At 42.8% G+C, this 24,606-nt stretch overlaps 2 protein-coding genes across 2 annotated transcripts in view; both read right to left on the bottom strand.

Annotated features, from left to right (window-relative positions):
- Positions 1–1,027: 1,027 nt before the first annotated feature.
- LOC115146527 (zinc finger protein 135-like) overlaps positions 1,028–24,606 on the bottom strand; it is a 39,188-nt gene continuing 15,609 nt past the window's right edge. Inside the window, exon 4 of the mRNA XM_065016753.1 lies at positions 1,028–2,723. Within this exon, the coding sequence (XP_064872825.1) occupies positions 1,705–2,723 (1,019 nt within the window). The 3' untranslated portion in view covers positions 1,028–1,704. The remainder of the gene's footprint in view (positions 2,724–24,606) is intronic.
- LOC135570931 (trichohyalin-like) lies at positions 5,344–17,347 on the bottom strand. Its single transcript, XM_065016748.1, has 4 exons — positions 16,824–17,347; positions 16,255–16,352; positions 10,779–10,909; positions 5,344–5,386 (listed from the first exon to the last, which is right to left on the bottom strand). The coding sequence occupies exons 1-4, from the start codon at positions 17,137–17,139 to the stop codon at positions 5,344–5,346; spliced, it is 588 nt and encodes a 195-aa protein (XP_064872820.1). The 5' UTR covers positions 17,140–17,347.

A 24,606-nucleotide genomic window follows, 5' to 3' on the forward strand; every position in this document is an offset into this window, starting at 1 on the left:
TGTTAGGCAGTGTGTTAGTGTGGCAGTGTGTTAGGCAGTGTGTTAGGCAGTGTGTTAGGCAGTGTGTTAGGCAGTGTGTTAGTGTGTTAGGCAGTGTGTTAGGCAGTGTGTTAGGCAGTGTGTTAGGCAGTGTGCAGTGTGTTAGGCAGTGTGTTAGGCAGTGTGTTAGGCAGTGTGTTAGGCAGTGTGTTAGGCAGTGTGTTTAGGCAGTGTGTTAGGCAGTGTGTTAGTGTGTTAGGCAGTGTGTTAGGCAGTGTGTTAGGCAGTGTGTTAGGCAGTGTGTTAGGCTGTGTGTTAGGCAGTGTGTTAGGCAGTGTGTTAGGCTGTGTGTTAGGCAGTGTGTTAGGCAGTGTGTTAGGCAGTGTGTTAGGCAGTGTGTTAGGCAGTGTGTTAGGCAGTGTGTTAGGCAGTGTGTTAGGCTGTGTGTTAGGCAGTGTGTCAGGCTGAGAAACATTATTTAGATGGCTGTTTTATTGTTGTTGAAAACTGGAAATGGACACAATGCCAAGGGACCTTGTTTCTAACACACACACACACACACACACACACATCACCCTCCCAGACATTCCTGCTTCATAGATAGCAACCATAAGGACAATAAAACTGGGGGTGTGGGGCCATACTCTTTCAAAAGTTCAAACACAGAACCAGCTAGCTAACATAGCATCCCTTTGTTATAGCCAAGTGTTTGGCTAAACTAGATAGCTGCATTTGCTAGCTAAGTAAGTGAAACTGAAAGTGTAAAATAAATGACGAAATATCTATCTCTCGCTTCGCCTTCATTTTGGAATAAAATAATTTGTTCAAAACTGTTCAACCATTGTCCTTTTCTCTCTTTGAGTCAACTCCTCACCACATGTTATGCACTGCAGTGCTAGCTAGCTGTATGTTTCAGTACTAGATACATTCTCTGATCCTTTCATTGGTTGGACATCATGTCAGTTCATGCTGCAAAAGTCTATGGAAGCCTTGAGAACCATAATCCTCCTAGGTTTTGTATTGAAGTCAATGTACCCAGGAGAGGACGCAAAATAGTATGTTTTAATCAATTATTTGGTTACATGATTATATTTCTTTCATTATTTGTTTTTTTTATGCATGAATATAACTCACTGTTTTCTTCCCATCATTCTTTATATCATTGATCTTGGCTTCACAATAAAGTTTCTTCTTCTTTTTGTTGAGTTTGGTCACATCATTTCTCAATTTGCAGTACATAAAACAGCCAGACTTATTAGCCACTTCCTTTTCCCCCCAACTCTTTCAAACATACAGTTTTTCATTTCCTCATCGATCCATGGAGCCTTAACAGTTCTAACAGTCAGTTTCTTAACAGGTACAGGTTTATCAATAATTGGAAGAAACAATTTAATATGGTAATGTTTTCTAATAAAAACAAACCAATATATGTTTGAGTATACCCTGTACCATTTAATTTCATCTGGTAAAGACAGGTAAACACATTGTCAGTCAACAATATAAGACAACGGGAGCACTGTGTATGTTCTCTGATGAATGTTAAGTCAATGTGATGTGAAATATCAATATACACGCTAAGAGAAGTAATTTCTCTCTCCTGTGTAGATTCTCTAATGTCATTTAAGTGTAATATGTTACGAGTAATATGAGTAATATGTTTTCCCACAGTCTGAGCTTTTGTAAGCCTTCTCCTTTGTGTGCAGTCTAATGTGTTTTTCATGCTTCCTAAATGGGCAAAAGCTTTGCACCCTGTGAGGAGTGGTTAGGCTTCTCCCCTGTGTGTATTCTGTCATGTTTCTTCAGATCACCTGACCGGCTGAAACACTTTCCACACTGGGAGCAGTGGTAAGGCTTCTCCCCTGTGTGAATTTTCTGGTGAGCTTTCAGGTGTCCTTTCAGTTTAAAACTCTTTCCACACTGCGAGCAGTGGTAAGGCTTCTCCCCTGTGTGTGTTCTCTCATGTTGTTTCAGATCCCATAATAAGTTACAACCCTTTCCACATTGGGAACAGTGGTAAAGCTTCTCCCCTGTGTGTAATCTCTCATGTTTTTTCAGATCCCCTGACCAGTTGAAACACTTTCCACACTGGGAGCAGTGGTAAGGCTTCTCCCCTGTGTGCATTCTCTCATGTTGTTTCATGGCCCCTAACTGGTTAAAACACTTGCCACACTGGGAGCACTGGTAAGGCTTCTCCCCTGTGTGTATTATCTCATGAACTTTCAGGTTCCTTAACCGGCTAAAACTCTTTCCACACTGGGAGCAGTGGTAAGGCTTCTCCCCTGTGTGTATTCTCTCATGAGCTTTCATATGTCCTTTCTGGTTAAAACTCTTTCCACACTGCGAGCAGTGGTAAGGCTTCTCCCCTGTGTGTGTTCTCTCATGCTGTTTCAGCTCCCATAAGAGGTTACAACCCTTTCCACATTGGGAACAGTGGTAAGGCTTCTGCCCTGTGTGTAATCTCTCATGTCGTTTCAGAGACCCTAACAGGTTAAAACTCTTTCCACACTGGAAGCAGTGGTAAGGCTTCTCCCCTGTGTGTATTCTCTCGTGTTTGTTCAGGGTTCCTTTATGACCAAAACTTTTTCCACACTGGGAGCAGTGGAAAGGCTTCTCCCCTGTGTGTGTTCTCTCATGTTGTTTCAGCTCCCATAAGAGGTTACAACCCTTTCCACAGTGGGAACACTGGTGTCGTCTTGCTGGTTTGGACGTCCCTGGCTCTGGTTCCTCTGAGCCTGGTCTTTCTCCTGCCAAAGAGAGAGTGTGTTTTTAAAATAGAGACCTGAATGAAACCTCCACATGATGAAACGGCCTTGCTACGAGGGTAAATCCTAATCAGATCCCTCAATAACCCAAGGCCAGTTTGAACAATCTTGGTGTGATTTTAAAACAAATATTTTAAAGTTTCCTGGTAATTACTGATGTTTACACGACTTATTTATTCATCCTGTTTTACAAGTCAGAACACAAAAAAACTAGACAGTTCTAGAACACTCAAGACACAGACGTCACTGGATTCCAATCGAGCAGGTGGTTCTAAATATATAACTTTCATAGCTGTATGATACAGAATGCGACCTACAGTTGTGGCCAAAAGTTTTGAGAATGACACAAATATTACATTTCCAATACGTTTGCTGCTTCTGTGTCTTTGGATATTTTTGTCAGATGTTACTATGTAATGCTGAAGTATAATTACAAGCATTTCATAAGTGTCAAAGGCTTTTATGACAATGACATGGAAGTTGATGCAAAGAATCAATATTTGCAATGTTGACCCATCTTTTTCAAGACCTCTGCAATCCGCCCTGGTATGCTGTCAATTAACTTCTAGGCCTCATCCTGACTAATGGCAGCCCATTCTCGCATAATCAATGCTTGGAGTTTGTCAGAATTTGTGGGGTTTTGTTTGTCCACCTGCCTCTTGAGGATTGACCACAAGTTCTCAATGGGATTAAGGTCTGGGGAGATTCCTGGCCATTGACCCAAAATATTGATGTTTTGTTCCCTGAGCCACTTAGTTATCACTTTTGCCTTATGGCAAGGTGCTCCATCATGCTGGAAAAGGCATTGTTCGTTACCGAACTGTTCCTGGATGGTTGGGAGAAGTTGCTCTCGGAGGATGTGTTGGTACCATTCTTTATTCACGGCTGTGTTCTTAGGCAACATTGTGAGTGAGCCCACTCCCTTGGCTGAGAAGCAACCCCACACATGAATGGTCTCAGGATGCTTTACTGATGTCATATTTTGGGTAAAAAAACAAGGTGAAATATTTGGAAAGATGTTCCTGAAACTGATAGTAACTACAATAAACAAAAATATAAATGCAACATGTAAAGTGTTGGATGTTTCATGAGCTGAAAAAAAAAGATTTCAGAATTTATTGAACATTTATTCTTTGCCAAGATAATCCATCCACCAATCAAGAAGCTGATTGAACAGCTTGATTATTACACCTTGTGCACCTTGTGCTGGGGATAATAAAAGGCCACTCTAAAATGTGCCGTTTTGTCACACAATACAATGCCGCAGAATGTCTCAAGTTTTGAGGGAGCAATTGGCAATGACTGCAGGAATATCCACATTTACCAGAGAATTGAATCTCTTCCAGAAGCCTCCTCCAATGTCGTTTTAGAGAATTTGGCAGTACATCCAACTGCCTCACAACCACAGACCATCCTAGGATAAATGGTATATTCTAGAATTCATCCATGACACATAACGACGCCAGCCCAGGACCTAGAATTCATCCATGATGTCATAATGACATATAAAAACGCCCAGGACCTAGGATATATGGTATATTCTAGAATTCATCCATGATGTCATAATGACATATAACAAGGACCTAGGTAAAGTGTTGGATGTTTCATGAGCTGAAAAAAGATATTCGCCCAGGACCTAGGATATATGGTATATTCTAGAATTCATCCATGATGTCATAATGACACATAACGACGCCCAGGACCTCCACATCGTCTGAGACCACCAGGGTTGTATTTCTCTTTGTAATGAAGCCCTTTGTGGGGAAAACTCATTCTGATTGGCTGGGCCACGCAATGGGTGGGCGTATTCCCTCCAGGGCCCACCAATGGCTGCGCCCCTGCCCAGTCATGTAAAGTCCATAGATTAGGGCCTAATTTATTTATTTACTTACAATGACTGACTTATATGAGCTGTAAATCCTTGAAATTGTTGTTTATATTTTGGTTCAGTATACACAGACATCACACAGGGACACACACAGACACACACAGACATACAGACACACACAGGGACACACAGACACACACAGACATACAGACACACACAGGGACACACAGACACACAGAGACATACAGACACACACAGAGACACACAGACACACACAGGACACACAGACACACAGACACACACAGAGACACACACACACATATGAATATTTTCTAGTAAGATTTTTTTGTCCGTTGCGTTATGCTACTTAGTGTCAGTTGATGACAATTCTCCCGGATCCGGGATGGGTAGATCCAAGAGGTTCGACCGTTCCACAGGTGCGTGTTCATTAATTGTTTATGGTTCAAGGAACAGGCAGGGAAACAGTGTTTAAACCCTTTGCAATGAAGATCTGTGACGTTATTTAGATTTTTTTAACGAATAATCTTTGAAAGACAGGATCCTGAAAAAGATCTGTACATTTTTTTTGCTGAGTTTATTTTGTATGTTTTATGTTGAAAAGTGTTTTTTATTCTCAGACATAAACAAACAACTCCAGGTGAAAGACAAAGGCCATCGCTGTAATAAAATAACAAATTAACTGGCAAAGCAGCAGAGTGAGGCCCGCATCCAGCAACGTCACGAGTCACGTTTTGCAGCTGATTCAGTACAGCACTACAGGGAGAGAGAGGGGGAGAGCAGCTGTTTCAGTACAGCACTACAGGGAGAGAGAGGGGGAGAGCAGCTGTTTCAGTACAGCACTACAGGGAGAGAGAGGGGGAGAGCAGCTGTTTCAGTACAGCACTACAGGGAGAGAGAGGGGGCAGCTGTTTCAGTACAGCACTACAGGGAGAGAGGGGGAGAGCAGCTGTTTCAGTACAGCACTACAGGGAGAGAGAGGGGAGAGCAGCTGTTTCAGTACAGCACTACAGGGAGAGAGGGGGAGAGCAGCTGTATCAGTACAGCACTACAGGGAGAGAGTTTAGCAGCTGTTTCAGTACAGCACTACAGGGAGAGAGGGGGAGAGCTGTTTCAGCAGCACTGGGAGAGAGAGGAGAGCAGCTGTTTCAGTACAGCACTACAGGGAGAGAGAGGGGGAGCAGCTGTTTCAGTACAGCACTACAGGGAGAGAGGGAGCAGCTGTTTCAGTACAGCACTACAGGGAGAGAGAGGGGGAGCAGCTGTTTCAGTACAGCACTACAGGGAGAGAGGGGGAGCAGCTGTTTCAGTACAGCACTACAGGGAGAGAGAGGGAGAGCAGCTGTTTCAGTACAGCACTACAGGGAAAGAGGGGGAGCAGCTGTTTCAGTACAGCACTACAGGGAGAGAGTTCATTAGCTGTTTCAGTACAGCACTACAGGGAGAGAGCTGTTTCAGGGGGAGCAGCAGTTTCAGTACAGCACTACAGGGAGAGAGAGGGGGAGCAGCTGTTTCAGTACAGCACTACAGGGAGAGAGAGGGGGAGAGCAGCTGTTTCAGTACAGCACTACAGGGAGAGAGAGGGAGAGCAGCTGTTTCAGTACAGCACTACAGGGAGAGAGAGGGAGAGCAGCTGTTTCAGTACAGCACTACAGGGAGAGAGCAGCTGTTTCAGTACAACACTACAGGGAGAGAGCAGCTGTTTCAGTACAGCACTACAGGGAGAGAGCAGCTGTTTCAGTACAGCACTACAGGGAGAGAGGGGGAGCAGCTGTTTCAGTACAGCACTACAGGGAGAGAGGGGGAGCAGCTGTTTCAGTACAGCACTACAGGGAGAGAGAGGGAGAGCAGCTGTTTCAGTACAGCACTACAGGGAGAGCAGCTGTTTCAGTACAGCACTACAGGGAGAGAGAGCAGCTGTTTCAGTACAGCACTACAGGGAGAGAGGGGGGAGCAGCTGTTTCAGTACAGCACTACAGGGAGAGAGAGGGGGAGAGCAGCTGTTTCAGTACAGCACTACAGGGAGAGAGGGGGAGCAGCTGTTTCAGTACAGCACTACAGGGAGAGAGAGGGGAGCAGCTGTTTCAGTACAGCACTAGGGAGAGAGAGGGGGAGCAGCACTACAGGGAGAGAGAGGGGGAGAGCAGCTGTTTCAGTACAGCACTACAGGGAGAGAGGGGGGAGAGCAGCTGTTTCAGTACAGCACTACAGGGAGAGAGCAGCTGTTTCAGTACAGCACTACAGGGAGAGAGAGGGGGAGCAGCTGTTTCAGTACAGCACTACAGGGAGAGAGAGGGAGAGCAGCTGTTTCAGTACAGCACTACAGGGAGAGAGCAGCTGTTTCAGTACAGCACTACAGGGAGAGAGAGGGGGAGCAGCTGTTTCAGTACAGCACTACAGGAGAAGAGGGGTACAGCACTGGAGAGCAGCTGTTTCAGTACAGCACTACAGGGAGAGAGAGGGGGCAGCTGTTTCAGTACAGCACTACAGGGAGAGAGCAGCTGTTTCAGTACAGCACTACAGGGAGAGAGAGGGAGAGCAGCTGTTTCAGTACAGCACTACAGGGAGAGAGCAGCTGTTTCAGTACAGCACTACAGGGAGAGAGCAGCTGTTTCAGTACAGCACTACAGGGAGAGAGAGGGGGAGCAGCTGTTTCAGTACAGCACTACAGGGAGAGAGGGGGAGAGCAGCTGTTTCAGTACAGCACTACAGGGAGGTGAGGGAGAGAGCAGCTGTTTCAGTACAGCACTACAGGGAGAGAGAGGGGAGCAGCTGTTTCAGTACAGCACTACAGGGAGAGAGAGCAGCTGTTTCAGTACAGCACTACAGGAAAAAGCACTACAGGGAGGAGGGGAAGACTGGACTAGTTTCAATGTATGGAATCACTTAGGAGTTCCTGGATGTTGGGTAAACTTCCCCTTTAAAGCATCAGACTCCATAGTTTAAGACTCCTCCTTTAAGACTAATGTTTCATCATTAGATGCTACAGTCCTCCTTTAAGACTCCATAATGTTTCATCATTAGACTCCATAATGTTTCATCATTAGCTACAGTCCTCCTTTAAGACTCCATAATGTTTCATCATTAGATGCTACAGTCCTCCTTTAAGACTCCATAATGTTTCATCATTAGATGCTACAGTCCTCCTTTAAGACTCCATAATGTTTCATCATTAGATGCTACAGACCTCCTTTAAGACTCCATAATGTTTCATCATTAGATGCTACAGTCCTCCGTTAAGACTCCATAATGTTTATAATGTGTCTGGAAGCGCTACTCTATCTATTCTACTCTCATCCTTTCGGTTTTAATAATATTTAATAATAATAATGTTATAATAGGTAATAACTTTAATAACTAGGGTTAATACCTGCCTGGCGCACCAACAAAATCTTCATATTTACCCCCCTCTAACAATACCGCTACAGAATTAGCGTAGTAGGCCATGTAACTTAAGGTAATCAGAAATATTTAGGACTAACTTATTCCTTGCCACCCATTCTGAAACTAACTGCAGCTCTATGTTAAGTGTTGCAGTCATTTCAGTTGCTGTAGTAGCTGACGTGTACAGTGTTGAGTCATCCGCATACATAGACTCACTGGCTTTACTCAAATGTCATTGGCATGTTGTTGGTAAAGATTGAAAAAAAGAAGGTGCCAAACAGCTGCCCTGTGGAATTCCTGATTCTACCTTGATTTTGTTGTACAGGCTTCCATTAAAGAACACTGTGTTCTGTTAGACAGGTAGCTCTGGTGCGGCAGGTAGCCTAGTGGTTAGAGCGGTAGGCCAGTAACCGAGAGATTGCTGGATCTTATCCCCGAGGTGACAAGGTAAAACTCTGTCCTTCTGTCCCTGAACAAGGCAGTCCTAGGCCGTCATTGAAAATAAGAATTTGTTCTTAACTGACTTGCCTAGTTAAATAAAGGTTCGCTTTAAAAAATAAAATAAAAAAACTCTTTATCCACAATATAGCAGGGGGTGTAAAGCCATACGTTCTTTCAGCAGCAGACTATGATCGATAATGTCAAAAGCTGCACTGAAGTCTAACAAAACAGCCCCAACAATATTTTTATCATCAATTTCTCTCAGCCATCAGTCATTTGTAAGTGTAAAATAACATCGTATCTTGACAAACTATTTTTTTCCAAAATTGTAAGTGTTGGTAACAGGCTGATTGGTCAGCTATTTAAGCCAGTAAAGGGAGCTTTACTATTCTTGGGTAGTGGAATGACTTTAGCTTCCCTCCAGGCCTGAGGGCACACACTTTCTAGTAGGCTTAAATTAAAGACAAGGCAAATAGGAATGGCAATATTGGCTGCTATTATCCTCAATTTTCCATCCACGTTATCAGACACCAGTGACTTGTCATTGTTGATTTTTTGCCCAAAATTTCATTGAAGATGCTCCAAAGCTTTTTACAATCATTCTTCATGTAATTCATAGTATGCTTTCTTATTTTTATTCAGTTTAGTCAAATGATTTCTCAATTTGCAATAGGTTTGTCAATCAGTTATTCAGCCAGACCTATATGCCATCTCTTTTGCCTCCCTCTTCATCATACCATTTTTTAAATTACTCATCAATTCACGTGGATTTAACAGTTTTTACAGTCATTTTCTTAATGGGTGCTGCTTATTAGTAACTGGGATAAGCAGTTTCAAATGTGTCAAGGGCAGCGTCTGGTTGCTCCTCATTACACACCACGGACCAACAAATATTATTTACATCAACAACATAGGAATCACTACAAAAAAATTGTATGACCTCTTATACACAATATTAGTCCCAGCCGTTGGAACGGTGGTTTTCCTAGACATGGCTCCTATATTGTGATCACTACATCTGATGGATCTGGATACTGCTTTAAAACCCATTTCTGCAGCATTAGTAAAGATATGATCAAACCATGTTGATGATTTCATTCCTCTACTGTTTGTCACTACCCTGGTAGGTTGATTGATAACCTGAACCAGGTTGCAGGCACTGGTTACAGTTCAAAGCTTTCTCTTGAGTGGGCAGCCTGATCACAGCTTTCCTCCAGTATTAGTTAATTAATTAACAGTGTCTTGAGTTTAGTTTGCCTGTTCTACAGTCTAGTAAAGATAGGGGGGTTGACTGGGACAGGCAATGTAACATCCATAATGTTTTATGGAAACGTTTTTGTAAAACAAGCACCTTACATCAGATCATCTTGAAACTTTCTCTCTAAAGCTAACTTTCATCAAGGTTTTATATGGTCTATTGGTTTCTCTCTAAATCTAACTTTCATCAAGGTTTTATATGGTCTATTGGTTTCTCTCTAAATCTAACTTTCATCAAGGTTTTATATGGTCTATTGGTTTCTCTCTAAATCTAACTTTCATCTTTAATGGTCTTTTTCTCAAGGTTTTATATGGTTTCTCTAAATCTAACGTTCATCAAGTTTTATATGGTCTATTGGTTCCATATCTAAATCTAACTTTCATCAAGGTTTTATATGGTCTATTGGTTTCTCTCTAAAGTAACTTTCATCAAGGTTTTATATGGTCTATTGGTGTCTCTCTTCCTTTCATAAAGGAAGGTTTTATATGGTCTATTGGTTTCTCTCTAAATCTACTTTCATCAAGGTTTTATATGGTCTTTGTTTCTCTCTAAATCTAACTTTCATCAAGATGGTTTTATATGGTCTATTGGTTTCTCTCTAAATCCTTTCATCAGTTTTATATGGCCCCTTGTTTTCTCTCTAAAGCTACCATCAGGTTTTATAGACAATTGGTTTCTACCCAAATCTAACTTTCATCAAGGTTTTATATGGTCTATTGGTTTCTCTCTAAAGCTAACTTTCATCAATGTTTTATATGCGGAATTGGTTTCTCTCTAAATCTAATTTTCTGGTAACCATAAAGATTGGTTTCTCTCTAAATCACACTTTCATCATTTTATATTCTATGGATAAATCTGAACTCACTGGTTGTCTATTGGTAAAGATAACTTGGGCAGAAATCCAGCCCCTGATCATTGGCAAACTACTTTCAGTGTTATGATATTCAAATCTGGTCCACCAGTCTATATTCATTCAACTTCTCAGAACTCTGCTGGTCCTCTAACAGAACTCTCCGCCTCTCACCAGTCCACCTTCCTGTCAAAACAGAACTATGCTGGTTGTCCTGGTATCCAGTGCAGATCTATTGTCCTAAACCCCAAATCTGACCTTTCTTCTCTTCTCCTCCTCTCACAGTTCCACTCACCCCGTTTCCTAGTCCCCAGCAGCACAGACAACCTATCTGCTACCGGGAGAGGCACGCCCGGGGACTCCGGGAGGGAGGAAGGGCTAGCGTTGTCCTGGTAACCATAAACAGGGGACACAGACACATATCATTATGGATGCTGATGTCACTGTTGTCATAAAGTGCCTTACAGAAATCCAGCCCTGATAGAGCAAGCTGTATGCTAGACCAGACCAAGCTGGTCTAACGCGTCACCGCACAAAGAGGCAAAAACAGACTTACCCCCATCGCGTCCTCCCCCAAGGCTAACTTTCTAGCCCCTGCTATCTGCTTGCTTGCTAACCCGCTCTGCTAATTACTAAACTGCTTAACTGCCCTGGTCTGCTAACTTGCCTGCCCAGTCTGGTAACTGCTAGCCCTTGCTAACTGCTTGCTTGCTAACCAGGTTTGCTAACTGCTAGCTTGCCTGCCCGGCCTGCTAACTGCTAGCCCTTGCTAACTGCTAGCTTGCCCTGGTCTACTAGCTGCTAGCTTTTTTAGCTCCGGCCTACCAACTGTTAGCTTGTTAGCCTGCTAACTGTCTGAATCGCCGTGTCCCCAGTCAGCCCAACCACTCACTGGACCCATATGTTCACTAGGCTACGCATGCCTCTCTCTAATATCAATATGCCTTGTCCATTACTGTCCTGGTTAGTGATTACTGTCTTATTTCACTGTAGAGCCTCTAGCCCTGCTCAATATGCCTTAACCAACCATGTTGTTCAACCTCCTACATATGCGATGACATCACCTGGTTTAAACGTCTCTAGAGACTATATCTCTCCCTTCATTACTCAATGCCTAGGTTTACCTCCAATGTACTCACATCCTACCTTACCTTTGTCTGTACACTATGCCTTGAATCTATGCTATCGTGCCCAGAAACCTGCTCCTTTTACTCTCTGTTCTGAACGTGCTAGACGGCCAGTTCGTATAGTCTTTAGCGTCTGCTAAATGACTTATCCTACTTCTCCTCTGTTCCTCTGGTGATGTGGAGGTTAATGCAGGTCCTGCAGTGCCTAGCTCCACTCCCACTCCCCAGGTGCTCTCATTTGTTGACTTCTGTAAACGTAAAAGCCTTGGTTTCATGCATGTTAACATTAGAAGCCGACTCCCTAAGTTTGTTTTACTCGCTGCTTTAGCCAACCCAGATGTCTTAGCCGTGTCTGAATCCTGGCTTAGGAAAACCACCAAAAACCCTGAAATCTCCATTGCTAACTATAACGTTTTCCGCCAAGATAGAACTGCCAAAGGGGGCGGTGTTGCAATCTACTGCAAAGAGAGAAAGTACAGAACTCTGCAGGCTAAGTCTGTACCCAAACGATTTGAGCTTCTACTTCTCAAAATGCATCCAGAAACAAGACTCTCACTTTTGCCACTTGCTAAAGACCTCCCTCTGCCCCCAGCTGTGCCCTCGGTACTACACTGCTCAAAAAGATAAAGGGAACACTTAAACAACACATAGACCTCCCTCTGCCCCCAGCTGTGCCCTCGGTACTACTGGGAACACTTAAACAACACAAAGACCTCCCTCTGCCCCCAGCTGTGCCCTCGGTACTACACTGCTCAAAAAGATAAAGGGAACACTTAAACAACACAAAGACCTCCTCTGCCCCCAGCTGTGCCCTCGGTACTACACTACTCAAAAAGATAAAGGGAACACTTAAACAACACAAAGACCTCCCTCTGCCCCCAGCTGTGCCCTCGATACTACACTACTCAAAAAGATAAAGGGAACACTTAAACAACACAAAGACTCTTCCATCTGCCCCAGCTGTGCCCTGTGCTCAAATGGAATAACAACAGGTGAAATTTAAACAACACCCCCAATAAAACTCTGCAGGTCAATCAGACCTGAAATCAAACATGTCCGCTCACCACGTTGCACCACAGAGTTGACAGATGCTTTAGTCCAGGTCTGGGAGGAGATCCTTCAGTGACCAACCTCATGGAATGCCCAGGCGTTGTACAACAGGTGGAAATTACTGAGCCTCATTTAGACTTGTTTTAAGGACATTACATCAAAGTTGGATCAGCCTGAGTGTGGTTCCACTTTAATTTTGAGGTGTGACTCCAAATCCAGACCTCCATGGGTTTATACATTTGATTTCCATTGATACATTTTGTGTGATTTTGTTGTCAGCACATTCAACTATGCAAAGAAAAAGTATTTAATAAGAAAACTTAATTCATTCAGATCTAGGATGTGTTATTTTAGTGTTCCCTTTATTTTTTGAGCAGTGTATATGTGAACTGATTGCTCCCCATCTATCTTCTGATCGTGCTACTAGGTAACCTAAACTGGGACATGCTTTAACACCTCAGCCATCCTACAAGCTAAGCTTGATGCCCCCAATCTCACACAAATTATCTATGAACCTACCAGGTTTGACTTAGATTCATCCTAACTAACTCACCCTCCAAATACATTACAATCAAGATCTCAGGATCACTGCCTCATTGCCTGCATCCGTGGGTCTGGACCAAACGACCTCCACTGTCAAACGCTCCCTGAAACACTTCTGCGAGCAGGCCTTTCTAATAGACCTGGCCGGGGTATCCTGGAATGACATTGATCTCATCTCGTCAGTAGATAATGCCTGGCTATTCTTTAAAAGTGCCTTCCTCACCATCTTAGCATGCCCCTCTCAAAAAATGTTGAACTAGGAATAGATATAGTCCTTGGTTCACACCAGACCTGTATGCCCTTGACCAGCACAAAAACATCCTGTGGCATTCTGCATTAGCATCGAATGCCCCCATCGATGCTCAACAAACTGGATGCAGTCGATCACAATGCCATCCGTTTTGTCACCAAAGCCCCATACACTACCCACCATTGCGACCTGTTACGCTCTCGTTGGTTGGCCCTCGCTTCATACTCGTCGCCAAATCCACTGGCTACAGGTTATCTACAAGTCTCTGCTAGGTAAAGCCCCGTCTTATCTCATAGCAGATAAGACGCCATAGCAGCACGCGCTTCAGCAGGTATATCTCACTGGTCACCATAGCAGCACGAGCTCCAGCAGGTATATCTCACTGGTCACCATAGCAGCACGCGCTCCAGCAGGTATATCTCACTGGTCACCCCCAAAGCCAATTCCTCCTTTGGTTGTCTTTCCTTCCAGTTCTCTGCTGCCCTTGACAGGAATGAACTGCAAAATCTCTGAAGCTGGAGACTCATATCATATGCACCTGTACTTAGCCTATCTGTAAACAGACCATCTATCTACCTACCTCATCCCCATACTGGTATTTATTTATTTATTTTGCACCACAGTATCTCTACCTGCACATTCATCTTCTGCCGATCTACCATTCCAGTGTTTAATTGCTATATTATAATTACTTTGCCACCATGGCCTATTTATTTCCTTAACTTACCTCATTTGCACTCACTGTATATAGACTTTTTGTTTTATTTTGTTCTACTGTATTATTGACTATGTTTTGTTTATTCCATGTGTAACTCTGTGTTGTTGTATGTGTCACATTGCTATGCTTTATCTTGGCCAGGTTGCAGTTGTAAATGAGAACTTGTTCTCAACTGGCCTACCTGGTTAAATAAAGGTGTTCTCAACTGGCCTACCTGGTTAAATAAAGGTGTTCTCAACTGGCCTACCTGGTTAAATAAAGGTGTTCTCAACTAGCCTACCTGGTTAAATAAAGGTGTTCTCAACTAGCCTACCTGGTTAAATAAAGGTGTTCTCAACTGGCCTACCTGGTTAAATAAAGGTGTTCTCAACTAGCCTACCTGGTTAAATAAAGGTGTTCTCAACTAGCCTACCTGGTTAAATAAAGGTGTTCTCAACTAGTCTACCTGGTTAAATAAAGGTGTTCTCAACTGGCCTACCTGGTTAAATAAAGGTGTTCTCAACTAGCCTACCTGGTTAAATAAAGGTGTTCTCAACTAGTCTACCTGGTTAAATAAAGGTGTTCTCAACTAGCCTACCTGGTTAAATAAAGGTGTTCTCAACTAGCCTACCTGGTTAAATAAAGGTGTTCTCAACTAGTCTACCTGGTTAAATAAAGGTGTTCTCAACTAGTCTACCTGGTTAAATAAAGGTGTTCTCAACTAGTCTACCTGGTTAAATAAAGGTGTTCTCAACTAGTCTACCTGGTTAAATAAAGGTGTTCTCAACTAGTCTACCTGGTTAAATAAAGGTGTTCTCAACTAGTCTACCTGGTTAAATAAAGGTGTTCTCAACTAGTCTACCTGGTTAAATAAAGGTGTTCTCAACTAGTCTACCTGGTTAAATAAAGGTGTTCTCAACTAGTCTACCTGGTTAAATAAAGGTGTTCTCAACTAGCCTACCTGGTTAAATAAAGGTGTTCTCAACTAGTCTACCTGGTTAAATAAAGGTGTTCTCAACTAGTCTACCTGGTTAAATAAAGGTGTTCTCAACTAGTCTACCTGGTTAAATAAAGGTGTTCTCAACTAGTCTACCTGGTTAAATAAAGGTGAAATAAAAATAAATACATTTTAAAAAAGCTGTTCCAAACTAGTCTACCTGGTATAAAACTGTCACCTGGTTGAATAAAGGTGTTCTCAAAACCCAGCCTACCTGGTTAAATAAAGCAAGCTGTCTACCTGGTTAAACCAGTTCTCAAGCTGTATGCCTGGCCAAATAAAGGTGTTCTTCTAGGTTAAAAGCTGTTCTCAACTAGCTACCTGGTTAAAAAAGGTGTTGCTCAACTAGACCTGGTTGTATGCTAGGCCAGACTAAAGGTGTTCTGCTAGGCCAGAAATAAGCTGTTCTGCTAGGCCAGACCAAAGCTGTATGCTAGGCCAGACCATAAAGCTGTATCAGACCAGACCAAGCTTATGGGCCAGACCAAGCTGTCTGCTGAAACCAAGCTGTATCTCAACAGACCTGGTTAAATAAAGCTGTTGCTAGAACCAGACCAAGCTGTTCTCAAGGTTAGACCAAAGCTGTTCTCATGCTAGGCCAGAAAGCTGTATGCTAGGCCAGACCAAGCTGTATGAGACCAGACCAAAGGTGTATAGCCTAGGCCAGACCAAGCTGTTCTAACTAGTCTACCAGAAATAAGCTGTAAAAATAAATACATTTTAAAAAGCTGTATGCTAGGCCAGACCAAGCTGTATGCTAGACCAGACCAAGCTGTATGCTGAGACACTGACATAAAGTGCTGTATGCAGACCAGACCAAGCTGTATGCTAGACCAGACCAAGCTGTATGCTAGATCAGACCAAGCTGTATGCTAGGTCAGACCAAGCTGTATGCTAGACCAGACCAAGCTGTATGCTAGACCAGACCAAGCTGTATGCTAGACCAGACCAAGCTGTATGCTAGACCAGACCAAGCTGTATGCTAGACCAGACCAAGCTGTATGCTAGACCAGACCAAGCTGTATGCTAGACCAGACCAAGCTGTATGCTAGACCAGACCAAAGCTGTACCATCTGGTGTTCAGATCTGGAGAGACTCTTATCTGCCTCTTCAGCTTCATGAGGTTGTTGAGGCTTCCCAGAGGATCCACGATAGTCATGTCTCTCTCCTGTGTGACGAGAACATCAAACAGATGATAAACTTATGACCATCTACTGCAATCACAGAGTCTTACAAGAGGCATGAATATGTATAAAAAAAGTGCCTATAATGGCCACTTTCCTCATGATTTCCTAAAATAATGTTTGTGTTGCAAATGTAAAAAGGGTCTTTCCACAAAAAGGGTGTCTTTTGCATCCCTTTGACAATTTAAGTAGAAATTATGCACCAATGTTGAATTCTGAAAAGCCTGTTAGATGAAGTGCACTTTAAATGTGGACTACATGGATATTTCAATAAATCTAATAGAAAAGTCACAAAAATATATGTACAAATGACCGATAGCACCTTTAACAATTCATTGAGTACTGAACAACATATTAAATTGTAGAACTTCATTAGCATGCCCCTTTCAAACCCACATTAGTTCAATAAATGCATATTTAGTGCCCGTTTTTAAGTCAGTGCTCACTGGTCTTACTCGAATTTTCAGCCTCATCCTTTTTCACTCCCAAAACGTCTTCCTCCTCCACTTTAATTGAGATAGCCTCCTCTTCCTCTTTTACTCCAAAAGGTTCTTCCTCTTCTTTCAAAATTACGGCATCTTCCTCCTTTTTGATTCTGAAAGCTTCTACATCCTCCTCTTCCACAACCTCTTTCCCATATTCCTCTTTCACTGTAATATCATCCTCTTCTTCTTTCAACGTGATAGACTCCTCTTCCTCCCTTTTCATCCTGAAAGCTTCTTCCTCTCCTTTCACCAGAGCTTCTTTCTCCGTCGAGATTAGTGAGCTCATGTTCCGGGCGATTAGCCTAGTGCAATATCAATTTACCACATTAGCTAATTTAACAAGCAATCTACGTTTCAATGAACGAGTAGATATGTACACAGAATTGTGTTTAAAACACTAAGAGTAATATACACAAGATTTGTCTTAAACGCTTCAATATTTCGGTTTAATGTTCGCTAGCAAACCACCACGTTGGTTGAATAAGAAGCCTTTGTCGCTGTTGAAGAAGCCTCCAGTTCCGTCCACTAGATTGCAAGAAGCGTCACCTGAAATACTCATATCGCCATCTGCTGACTGGAGTGGGTAACGCAGTTTGGAATAAATAAATAAAAAACACATAATGGTGCCCAAAATCAAGGAAAATGGTGCCCAAAATCAAGGAAAACTTCTCGCCCAGTTGCATACATAACATGGACAGATACGGCTCTACCTGTGTAGAGCACATGCCCCTTTGCCCTTCCAGTCTCTAAAGTGCTCTGGTATAATTTGTATTCATTTTTTGTCATAGTTATTCTGAACCATCTGCCTGAAATTGTCGTTAAATTTGCCTATGTGATTTGATTTTTCCTTTTTGAAGATTAAACAGCCAGGAAATGCCCCTGTCTGAGTGCAGTCTACCACTATGTGTAGCTGTTAGCGATGATGCTAATGACAACCATCTTCTGGTTGATGGAAAAGCCAGATTAAACAGCAAGAAATGCCCCTGTCTGAGTGCAGTCTACCACTATGTGTAGCTGTTAGCAATGATGCTAATGACAACCATTTTCTGGTTGATGGAAAAGCCAGATTAAACAGCCAGGAAATGCCCCTGTCTGAGTGCAGTCTACCACTATGTGTAGCTGTTAGCGATGATGCTAATGACAACCATTTTCTGGTTGATGGAAAAGCCAGATTAAACAGCCAGGAAATGCCCCTGTCTGAGTGCAGTCTACCACTATGTGTAGCTGTTAGCGATGATGCTAATGACAACCATCTTCTGGTTGATGGAAAACCAGATTAAACAGCCAGGAAATGCCCCTGTCTGAGTGCAGTCTACCACTATGTGTAGCTTTTAGCGATGATGCTAATGACAACCATCTTCTGGTTGATGGAAAAACCAGATTAAACAGCCAGGAAATGCCCCTGTCTGAGTGCAGTCTACCACTATGTGTAGCTGTTAGCGATGATGCTAATGACAACCATCTTCTAGTTGATGGAAAAGCCAGATTAAACAGCCAGGAAATGCCCTGTCTGAGTGCAGTCTACCACTATGTGTAGCTGTTAGCGATGATGCTAATGACAACCATCTTCTGGTTGATGGAAAAGCCAGATTAAACAGCCAGGAAATGCCCCTGTCTGAGTGCAGTCTACCACTATGTGTAGCTGTTAGCGAGATGCTAATGACAACCATCTTCTAGTTGATGGAAAAGCCAGATTAAACAGCCAGGAAATGCCCCTGTCTGAGTGCAGTCTACCACTATGTGTAGCTGTTAGCGATGATGCTAATGACAACCATCTTCTGGTTGATGGAAAAGCCAGATTAAACAGCCAGAAATGCCCCTGTCTGAGTGCAGTCTACCACTATGTGTAGCTGTTAGCGATGATGCTAATGACAACCATCTTCTGGTTGATGGAAAAGCCAGATTAAACAGACAGGAAATGCCCTGTCTGAGTGCAGTCTACCACTATGTGTAGCTGTTAGCGATGATGCTAATGACAACCATCTTCTGGTTGATGGAAAAGCCAGATTAAACAGCCAGGAAATGCCCCTGTCTGAGTGCAGTCTACCACTATGTGTAGCTGTTAGCGATGATGCTAATGACAACCATTTTCTGGTTGATGGAAAAGCCAGATTAAACAGCCAGGAAATGCCCCTGTCTGAGTGCAGTCTACCACTATGTGTAGCTGTTAGCGATGATGCTAATGACAACCATCTTCTGGTTGATGGAAAAGCCAGATTAAACAGCCAGGAAATGCCCCTGTCTGAGTGCAGTTTACCACTATGTGTAGCTGTTAGCGATGATGCTAATGATCCACTATGTGTAGCTGTTAGCGATGATGCTAATGATCCACTATGTGTAGCTGTTAGCGATGATGCTAATGATCCACTATGTGTAGCTGTTAGCGATGATGCTAATGACAACCATCTTCTGGTTGATGGAAAAGCTTTCCCACAAACCTTGTCAATTAAATGTTAACTACAAAGTAGTCTATGCCTCCCTGGCAGAATTATATCATGAATATTAGCATCAATCCAGTTGTGATTTGTTCAGCAGACTCTGCAATCACATGTGTGCTACAGAGACACTACAAACCAAGCAAGGCTCTTGTGTGCTACAGAGACACCACTTACCAAGCAAGGCTCTTGTGTGCTACAGAGACACCAATTACCAAGCAAGGCTCTTGTGTGCTACAGAGACACCACTTACCAAGCAAGGCTCTTGTGTGCTACAGAGACACCACTTACCAAGCAAGGCTCTTGTGTGCTACAGAGACACTACAAACCAAGCAAGGCTCTTGTGTGCTACAGAGACACCACTTACCAAGCAAGGCTCTTGTGTGCTACAGAGACACTACAAACCAAGCAAGGCTCTTGTGTGCTACAGAGACACCACTTACCAAGCAAGGCTCTTGTGTGCTACTACAAACCAAGCAAGGCTCTTGTGTGCTACAGAGACACTACAAACCAAGCAACTCTTGTGTGCTACAGAGACAATCTTGCTCTTTGTGTGCTACAGAGAAGGCTCTTGTGTGCAGAGACACCACTTACCAAGCAAGGCTACAGAGACAACACTTGTGTGCACCACTACAGAGACACACACTTACCAAGCAAGGCTCTTGTGTGCTACAGAGACACCACTTAAGCAAGTGTGCTACAAGGCTCTTGTGTGTGCTACAGAGACACCACTTACCAAAGACTCTTGTGTGCTACAGAGACAACAAGGCTCTTGTGTGCTACAGAGACAAGCAAGGCTCTTGTGTGCTACAGAGACACCACTTACCAAGCAAGGCTCTTGTGTGCTACAGAGACACCACTTAACCAAGCAAGGCTCTTGTGTGCTACAGAGACACTACAAAAGGCTCTTGTGTGCTACAGAGACACCACTTACCAAGCAAGGCTCTTGTGTGCTACAGAGACACTACAAACCAAGCAAGGCTCTTGCTGGTGTCACTTGAATTAAAGGGTATCTACACACAAAAATGTACATTTCTTAGATTTTTCTCAGACTTCAAAAGTGGTCTCCTGATGTGGTTTAAGTGTTGTTGTGAACTTAGAACATCCAATGTTGTTGTTATTGTATTAACAGTGTGATTTAGAGAGCGAAAACCAGACATACAGGGACAAGTCAGAAATCTGGAAAAACTAAACAGAGAAAATGGAATTAGGTTTAAAAAAAAATTAGATAGAGATCGAATAGAGCCCTAAATATTCTATACATTTTCTCTCATTACTGGATTGTCTAGGGATAGTGTAGAGTAACAGCTGTATCCTTAAGTGACCTTTAGCCATTTTGAAATCGGACACGATTAACAAGAAGTTAAACTTGAATTTGGTGTATTGCAATTGTGAATGTATGAAAGTTAAATAATCTCCCCCCAAAAATTTAATTTCATGCTCTGCCATTTCAGCAGATGTTGTCTAGGGGTTCCGAGCCTTAAGAAGTTTTAACATTTAACATTTAAGTCATTTAGCAGACGCTCTTATCCAGAGCGACTTACAAATTGGTGCGTTCACCTTATGACATCCAGTGGAACAGCCACTTTACAATAGTGCATCTAAATCTTTTAAGGGGGGTGAGAAGGATTACTTTATCCTATCCTAGGTATTCCTTAAAGAGGTGGGGTTTCAGGTGTCTCCGGAAGGTGGTGATTGACTCCGCTGTCCTGGCGTCGTGAGGGAGTTTGTTCCACCATTGGGGGCCAGAGCAGCGAACAGTTTTGACTGGGCTGAGCAGTCTAGAAGTTTTAAGGAGAAGTTTATCTTTAAACGCTTAAACGTTTCAGTTTTATGTTCGATAGCAAACCACCGCGTTGGTTGAATCAGAAGCCTTTTGTCCCGTCCACGAGATTATACATCACACAAGAAGCATCACCTGATAGGCTCACATCGCCATCTGCTGATTGGGGTAACAAACTCTCTCATTATGTCACAAGCTGTCAGGCTCCCAGAGGCAGGGCAATAAAAGGCCCCAGCTCACTCAACTGCCCCTCCCCTCTCCAACAGCCATCAACCTAGAACATCCTGAAGACAGAATATCTAAAAGATAATCTGGGAATCCTTTCTTCCTCATGGGAGCTTTTCATAAGTGAGGTGAATATTCAATGTGATGTTTGTACAGTGCATTCGGAAAGTATTCAGACCCCTTGACTTTTTCCACATTTTGTTAAGTTACAGCCTTATTTTAAAATGGATTTTAAATAATGACATATTCCAAACTGGTTCTCTATCAGCAATCTACACAATACCCCAATATGAGATTGCAAAAACAGGTTTTTAGAAAATGTAGCTAATTTATTAAAAGATGAAAAGCAGAAATACCTTATTTACATAACAGTAAGTATTCAGACCCCTTTCTATGAGACTGTCAGACCAAAAACCAAGCCATGAGGTAGAAGAAATAGCCCTCAGAGCTTCGAGACAGGATTACGTTGAGGCACAAATCTTGGGAAGGGTACCAAAACACTTCTGCAGCATTAAAGGACCCCAAGAACACACTGTAGTGAAGAAGGCGCAAACAGAGCCTCTTCAACATCAGGAGGCAGAAGAAATGTGGCTTGCTGTCACGAATCCCGCCGAAGATGGTGCCTCTTCCTGTTCGGGCGGCGCTCGGCGGTCGTCGTCGCCGGCCTACTAGCTGCCATCGATACCCTTTTTTGTTTCTGTTAGTTTGGTCTGATTGGTAACACCTATTTTGAGTTTAGTTTTGTTTGTGGGATATTTAAGGGCACTAGGCCCGCCGGCTATTGTGTGGGCTTGTTTCTCTGTTCGTTTTGTGGTTATTTTCTGTATTTCTCCAGACTGTTTGTGTCCTGTTTTTTGGGCCGGTCATTGTATGCGCCTGGTGTTTGACCTACTTTTCTCCGGAATAAACACAGTGTTCTTCTGGCACAGCCAGAAGAGGACTGGCCACCCCACATATGCTCTCTCTAATTCTCTCTTTTTTTCTCTCTCTCTGAGGACCTGAGCCCTAGGACCATGCCCCAGGACTACCTGACATGATGACTCCTTACTGTCCCCAGTCCACCTGACCGTGCTGCTGCTCCAGTTTCAACTGTTCTGCCTTATTATTATTTCGACCATGCTGGTCATTTATGAACATTTGAACATCTTGGCCATGTTCTGTTATAATCTCCACCCGGCACAGCCAGAAGAGGACTGGCCACCCCACATAGCCTGGTTCCTCTCTAGGTTTCTTCCTAGGTTTTGGCCTTTCTAGGGAGTTTTTCCTAGCCACCGTGCTTCTACACCTGCATTGCTTGCTGTTTGGGGTTTTAGGCTGGGTTTCTGTACAGCACTTTGAGATATCAGCTGATGTACGAAGGGCTATATAAAAAAAAATGATTTGATTTGATTTTGATTTGTTCCTTTACCCTTTGCTCTCTGCGCCTGACTCCGCACCCACTACTCCTAGAAGTCGTAACACTGAAGTCACACAGTTTTACAGATGCACAATGAAAGCATCATGTCCTGTATTACAATACAAGCCATAGAAAGTCAGTTGTTTCAGTTTAATCCACCAGAAAAGACAGAACAAATAATACTACAAAAATTCTGGTTAAACTCAAATATACTAATTGGTTAAAAATAAAAAATAATTGAAACATAAAAAAGGTTTCATCTTTGTAAATTATATCATAAATAGGACTGGTGGAGTTGTCACACATGCAGCTAACAAAAACATATGAAAATGTCTGCACTACCCAAAATGACAACCAACTAACTGCAGCATTACCACAAAAAATTGAATTTGAATTATTATACAAAATTATTGCAACCAATACAATGTTATATATATGGGGGATACAATGAACCTCTGCAGATTTAGCTGCGAAGAGACAGAATCATTAGATCATTTGTTTTAGTACTGTAATTATGTAGCTTGTTTTTGGTCGCATGTCAAGGAATGGCAACATTTACCTGGAGCTAACTCTGCAGACAGCACTACTGGGGGATTTGAAAAGTCATAGACAATTGATCAATAATATAATAATACTTTTAGCAAACATGTTTATTTTTAATTTACTATCCGCAGCAACTATGAGAATATAAAGGTCAAGAACTTTTGTGAAACATCACAGTTAAAAATATATGGCAAATAGAAATCAAACGGGGTGGTCTTCAGAGATAGATGGGAGAGGTTTAGGGTAACTGAAGGATAGGACTGGATGGTCTTCAGAGATAGATGGGAGAGGTTTAGGGTAACTGAAGGATAGGACTGGATGGTCTTCAGAGATAGATGGGAGAGGTTTAGGATAGTAACTTAGAACTGAAGGATAGGACTGGATGGTCTTCAGAGATAGATGGGAGAGGTTTAGGGATAACTGAAGGATAGGACTGGATGGTCTTCAGAGATAGATGGGAGAGGTTTAGGGTAACTGAAGGATAGGACTGGATGGTCTTCAGAGATAGATGGGAGAGGTTTAGGGTAACTGAAGGATAGGACTGGATGGTCTTCAGAGATAGATGGGAGAGGTTTAGGGTAACTGAAGGATAGGACTGGATGGTCTTCAGAGATAGATGGGAGAGGTTTAGGTAACTGAAGGATAGGACTGGATGGTCTTCAGAGATAGATGGGAGATTTAGGGTAACTGGGATAGTATGGATGGTCTTCAGAGATAGATGGGAGAGGTTTAGGGTAACTGAAGGATAGGACTGGATGGTCTTCAGAGATTGATGGGAGAGGTTTAGGGTAACTGAAGGATAGGACTGGATGGTCTTCAGAGATAGATGGGAGAGGTTTAGGGTAACTGAAGGATAGGACTGGATGGTCTTCAGAGATAGATGGGAGAGGTTTAGGGTTACTGGAAAACTGAAGGAAAATAGGACTGGATGGTCTTCAGAGATAGATGGGAAGTATTCAGGTTTTTAGGGTAAAATGTACATAGTATGTATAACTGGACATTGTGTCTGTAAAATACCTAATTTTGTTGTGCATTAGTTTCCTCCAATCAGGGAAGGGGTGGAAGGGTTACTGGAAAACAAAGGAAAATATATGGAAAGTATTCAGGTTTTTAGAAAGTATTACAAATGTATATATATTTAAACAGAAATACCTTATTTACATAAGTATTCAGACCCTTTGCTATGAGAATCGAAATTGAGCTCAGGTGCATCTTGTTTCCATTAATCATCCTTGAGATGAGGTGGAAGGAATTGTCCGAGAGCCCGACACAGATCTGGGGAAGGGAGACAAAAAATAATCATTCTGCCGCATTGAAGTTCGCAAAGAACACAGTGGCCTCCATCGTTCTTAAAAGGAGAGGTTTGGAACC

The sequence above is a fragment of the Oncorhynchus nerka genome, unplaced genomic scaffold, assembly GCF_034236695.1.
Source record: "Oncorhynchus nerka isolate Pitt River unplaced genomic scaffold, Oner_Uvic_2.0 unplaced_scaffold_889, whole genome shotgun sequence".
In the NCBI taxonomy this organism is placed as follows: Eukaryota; Metazoa; Chordata; class Actinopteri; order Salmoniformes; family Salmonidae; genus Oncorhynchus; species Oncorhynchus nerka.